This window comes from Micropterus dolomieu, linkage group LG03 (genome assembly GCF_021292245.1).
Source record: "Micropterus dolomieu isolate WLL.071019.BEF.003 ecotype Adirondacks linkage group LG03, ASM2129224v1, whole genome shotgun sequence".
In the NCBI taxonomy this organism is placed as follows: domain Eukaryota; kingdom Metazoa; phylum Chordata; class Actinopteri; order Centrarchiformes; family Centrarchidae; genus Micropterus; species Micropterus dolomieu.
This window is the reverse complement of record NC_060152.1, coordinates 10,158,690-10,163,526: the sequence shown is the minus strand read 5'-3', so window position 1 is coordinate 10,163,526 and position 4,837 is coordinate 10,158,690. Positions and strand designations below refer to the sequence as shown.

The 4,837-nt window shown below is 44.5% G+C and overlaps 1 protein-coding gene across 1 annotated transcript; it reads right to left on the bottom strand.

Moving 5' to 3' along the window:
• Positions 1–766: 766 nt before the first annotated feature.
• On the bottom strand, positions 767–1,949 carry pou3f1 (POU class 3 homeobox 1). Its single transcript, XM_046045829.1, has one exon. The coding sequence runs from the start codon at positions 1,947–1,949 to the stop codon at positions 822–824; it is 1,128 nt and encodes a 375-aa protein (XP_045901785.1). The 3' UTR covers positions 767–821.
• Between the last annotated feature and the right edge of the window lie 2,888 nt (positions 1,950–4,837).

The following is a 4,837-nucleotide window of genomic DNA, read 5'->3' as shown; positions in this document are numbered from 1 at the left end:
GCAAAGCTTTAAATATCTTTTTTTAAGGCATGCAAGCAGGACTTACAAGTCCTGTTGCATTGGAAATTTTTCTGAAATGTGTCTGACCTTAATTATCAGTGTTTTCGGGTGCCATAATATTCCATCACTTTTCCACCATCAACTCCCACTGAGTAAACAGAAAAATTCGAGGCTGCTCTGATGAGTTACAGTACCTATTGCAAATAATGAAAGAAATCATACAGTCTGCAGAAAGAGAGACACTGAAGTATTTCCAAACCAAAACATCACACTTAATATAACAAAGAAAGTATACACTAATATTCAGAAATCTGGTTAATCAGTTTAAGCCTGAAAAAGCAAAATGTTCATTCAGTGTAGGCTATTCATCTCCAGTGTTGATCATTTTCAGGCAACCACCTCGTTCTGGTGAGCGCCAACAGTTCATGGTACACCAGGAGGAAATGGCCTCAGTTGCCACATTTAATTACTCCCCATTTGAAACAGCCATGGGATATCAAATTTACTTATATGCATGTCTCCTCCATATAATTTTGGTAAATAAAGATCTTTGTTTCACTTTAAATGCGCAGGAAATCAGTAATAGCGAATTTTTTTCTTGATTTTTGTCTTTTTTTTTTCTTTTTTTTTACATTTTCCCTCTTGCCATCTATTTGTTGGACTTGACGATCTCCGAATACTAAGGGCAAAACTCTGTTCAACTTTTCCATGTCTCTTTTCTCTCAGGAAAACAAAAGCCAAACTTAAATACTGTAAACTCCATAGTCCCTTTCCCTTTTTCTATCCCCCCGCAGAAATTCTCGGATTGTTCATGAAAACAGTCACTGCACAGGACTCTGTAGTGTGCGGTGTAGAGGAGGGGTCTCTGCTTGGGAATATACGTCCTCCATATTCGGGTGAGGGACCCCCACTGGTGTCATTCTTTTCTCTTTTTGTCTTCTGTTGCAAAACCAAACACGGACAACCTCTTTTTCCAACTGCAGAGTGCCGGCTAAAGAGCTGATTTCATGAGCAGACGGCTTTGGGCATTTTAAGAAATGATTTTCCAGCGCCCCTTTCACCCCCACTTCAATGGAGGTCCTCTTCTTTCGTTTCCTGCCCTGCGCAGCAATCTTGTCCAAATTGGTGGGACTGCCCGTGTTTGAGTCTGTCTCCTCCAGCCACTTGTTTAGGAGCGGCTTAAGTTTGCACATGTTCTTGAAGCTGAGCTGCAGCGCCTCAAACCTGCAGATTGTGGTCTGAGAAAAGACGTTTCCGTACAGGGTGCCCAAGGCCAAGCCCACGTCCGCCTGCGTAAAGCCCAGTTTGATCCGCCGCTGCTTGAACTGCTTGGCGAACTGCTCCAGGTCGTCGGAGCTGGGCGCGTCCTCGTCCGAATGGTCCTGGTGGTGGCTGAACGCCTGCTGGGGCGACTCCATCTGGTTGTCGTGGCTGCCCGAATCATCGTGGAGCGGGTCCCGCATGCCATGGTGCAGGGCGCCGGGCTGGGGACTCAGCATTGCGTTGAGGTTTGTGTATCCAGGCTGAGAGTAGACCAGTGACTGGTGGCCGTTGGATGCTGGGGACAGCGGGGATAAGTGATGGGTCGTGGTAGGCGCCCACGAACCATGGTGGCCACTCTGCGTCTGCTGGTGCACCAGGTGAGATCTGTGGTGGAAGCCGCTGCTCAGGTCCTCTCTGGTCGCCTGCACGCTGGCTTTGTGCTCCTGCTGTCCGATGTGGGTGCCGCTGGACCAGTCGGTGTTGGAGGAGGGCAGCCACTGGTGGTGCGTCAGGCTCATCGGGTGTCCCGTGTTGGTAGCCGCAAGCCCTTGCAAGTACTCATGGTGCATCATTTTCTGCACCTCTCTGTAGGTCGTCCCCTGGTGCATCCTATCCGAATCCGGATGCATGAGCGGGTTGGACGGTAAAGAGTTATTCCTCGGAATATACTGAGCTGTTGTCGCCATGGCTCCTACTTCGAAAACTGACGAGCACTTCGGAGGTCTCCAGGCTTTAGAGCCAAAACGCAACAACCTGCTCTGGGAGGTCTTGGGGAAGAGCGAAGACACGCCTCCCTTCCGCTTGTATTGGCTCCTCTCCGATTCAAGCCCACTAGGGACATATTCAATAGGCGCAGGGTTTCAGAGCATGGTACAGCACATTTCTCGCACAGGATGGATGGAGTTCCGATCTTACATATGTTATAGAAAAAAAACACATGTTCTATTTATTAAATGTCTCTTTGAGTTTTAAACAGTACTCTTCTCATTTTGTATACCTGCGCACAGATAGCCTCCCGTCTGTCTGTTAGATTTTGTTTCTCCAAATCTCTCCAAGGAAGGTGAACAGGGCTGCAGCAGCGGAGTTTGATTAGGTTTCCCTGGGTTTAGATCGGTTGTTTTGCAAATAACCACGTGGGGGAGTACGGAGATCTTTTTGAAGGCGCCCCCCACCCCACCCCACCCCACCCCAACACCACATGCACTTACAAACACACACCCGTGCACCTTTATAATAGGTCACTGATGATTGCAGCGCTCCTCATTTTAAATAGATTATAAAGCGCGATGCTCAAGCTCTCCAGCCACCCACACAAGGAGAGGCGTGCCAATAAGCGCTATGTGATGTGTCTGTGAATGCTGCTGTAAATGTGTGACACATTTGAAAGCATTTGCTCTATTTCAAAGCCTCCGCGTATGTCATTTATTTGTATTGTCTCGGTAATTTTCAATGTTGTATGATCTCATCATCACCACCCACTTAGTTATGATAGGCCAAGATCCGCTCTCTCTTTCTCTCTCCCACCTCTCTCTCTCTCTCTCTCTCCCTCTCTCCCTCTCTCTCACTCACACACACACACACACACACACACACACACACACACACACACACACACACACACACACACACAGTATAGTGCAGGTAACATATTATAGCTATACAATTTATTCACATCATCCAGTATCTTATTTTGAAATCCTTAACGTAATCGTGTGGACGTCATCAAGATTTAATGACATATCTGATAACAATAATTTATAATTGATCATAAACAATCCCAAAAAATCAAACATTTTTATATGGCATTGTATCATCACTGCCAAGCTGCTGCACTTGATCTGAATTTCCCAGTCCTGCAAATTTAGATTTAACCTATTCAAAAAATAAAATAGACTATATTTTTATATAATTTACCTCTCGAAGCATTTTACTAAGCAGCAAGTTGGAGAGAGAAACCATGTGTTTCTTCCTCCTGGCTCCTTCCTCACTACCTCTCCCGGTTGATCTGATTATTTTTCCCTTCACGTTTTGTCCCAATAGCAAATTACCAATTCTATGAATTGCAAAGCAGCCTCAGAGACGCTGAGGGGTAGAGAGAGGGGGGGAGATGCGAAGATTGAAAGGGATCTTTGCAAACACAATCACGTTCTTAAATGGAAATGCGGGGCTTTAAACAAATCTTACATCTCTCCAGTTCCATTCGCCTAAAACTCTGCAATCAGGCACATGTTCCACTCCTTCTAAAACAGGAGCGTTTTGGAAGGTTTTTCAGGCGCAACAGTCCCATTTTAATCATTTACCTGAAAGCAATGTTTTGCCTTTTTATCTCTGCCGCGTGTTTGTTTGTTGTCATCTTCCCAAATGCGACTATTTTCTTTCTATTTACAGGACGACTCAACTCTAGTGTTCATTTTAATCCGGGACTACATGACTAAAAGGTAAGTTGTCTCCTTTCTGCTGTGACCGCGTCCTTGCTGTACTCTTGTCTCCAGCGTTAACAATGCAGAGTGTGTGTGTGGAAAATGTTGTCGGGGTCACAGGGGCTCGTCATCATCTCCTGAAAGGCGTGGTTTTTGTCCACCCATCCTTTATATATTTATTTGGGATGAGTGGAAGACAATCGGCGCGAGTTACCTGCGTGTCATTTTTTGGCAATTTATTAGTAACAAAGTCCGATTTTAAGATATATGATGATGTCAGTAATGCATTTTAGCTTTTACTAACGGGTTTGTAATAAGTAATTTAAGAAATATTTCCAATGATATGTTGCATTTTGCAATAAAAATGTTATAACATGAAATAGCATTACCTACCAATACATATATTTAGGCTATGGAACTTAATTAATTTGTGTCATTCATAGTAGTTAGAATATACCAGGAGAAATCAAAATGTAAAAGTAACAAGTAAGAGAATGATGGACAATGCTTAACGCGACTTGTTAATGGGAAATCCCAGCCAGGACATTTCTTATTGTCTGTCTTCTCCCTGCGAATAAAACTCCTGAGAGACCTCAGCGGCTGTGTGTCACAGCTACAAGGGACCGGAGCTCCATGCAGCTCTCAGTTAATGAAGATGCGTTAGCCATTCAGTCATTCTTGTCTCCCAGTCTATAAAAAGCAGTGGTTTCTGCCACACAGACCCAGTCTTGTGCTTTGCCATGCCAGCGAGGAGCTGCTGGAAAAGAAAGATCCAGATGCTTTGGCCCTTTTGTAAAGAATATGGCCTTGTGTGCGCTGAGGTGCATTTTTGCCAGGAAGCACTAGGTTTCCATGGTGCGTACGATGAAAGGGATCACACAGAACTTAATGGTGAATGACAGGCCATACAGGAAAAGCGGGTGGAAATGAGCATGATATGATGGATTTAAAAAATAGAATGGGAAAAAAGAAAGACATTGCGAGGCACACAGGGTATGAACCACAGAGATGAGTGTGGAGGAAGTTGGGTGACCCTTTAACCAGAAATAAGTGTGTGCTCAAGTATTCTTTATTGTATGCATGAAAACATAGTTCTCTGATTTATTCTGTATTTTATCGCGAGGTTCTTTAATATGCTGTCTTGACATAATGTG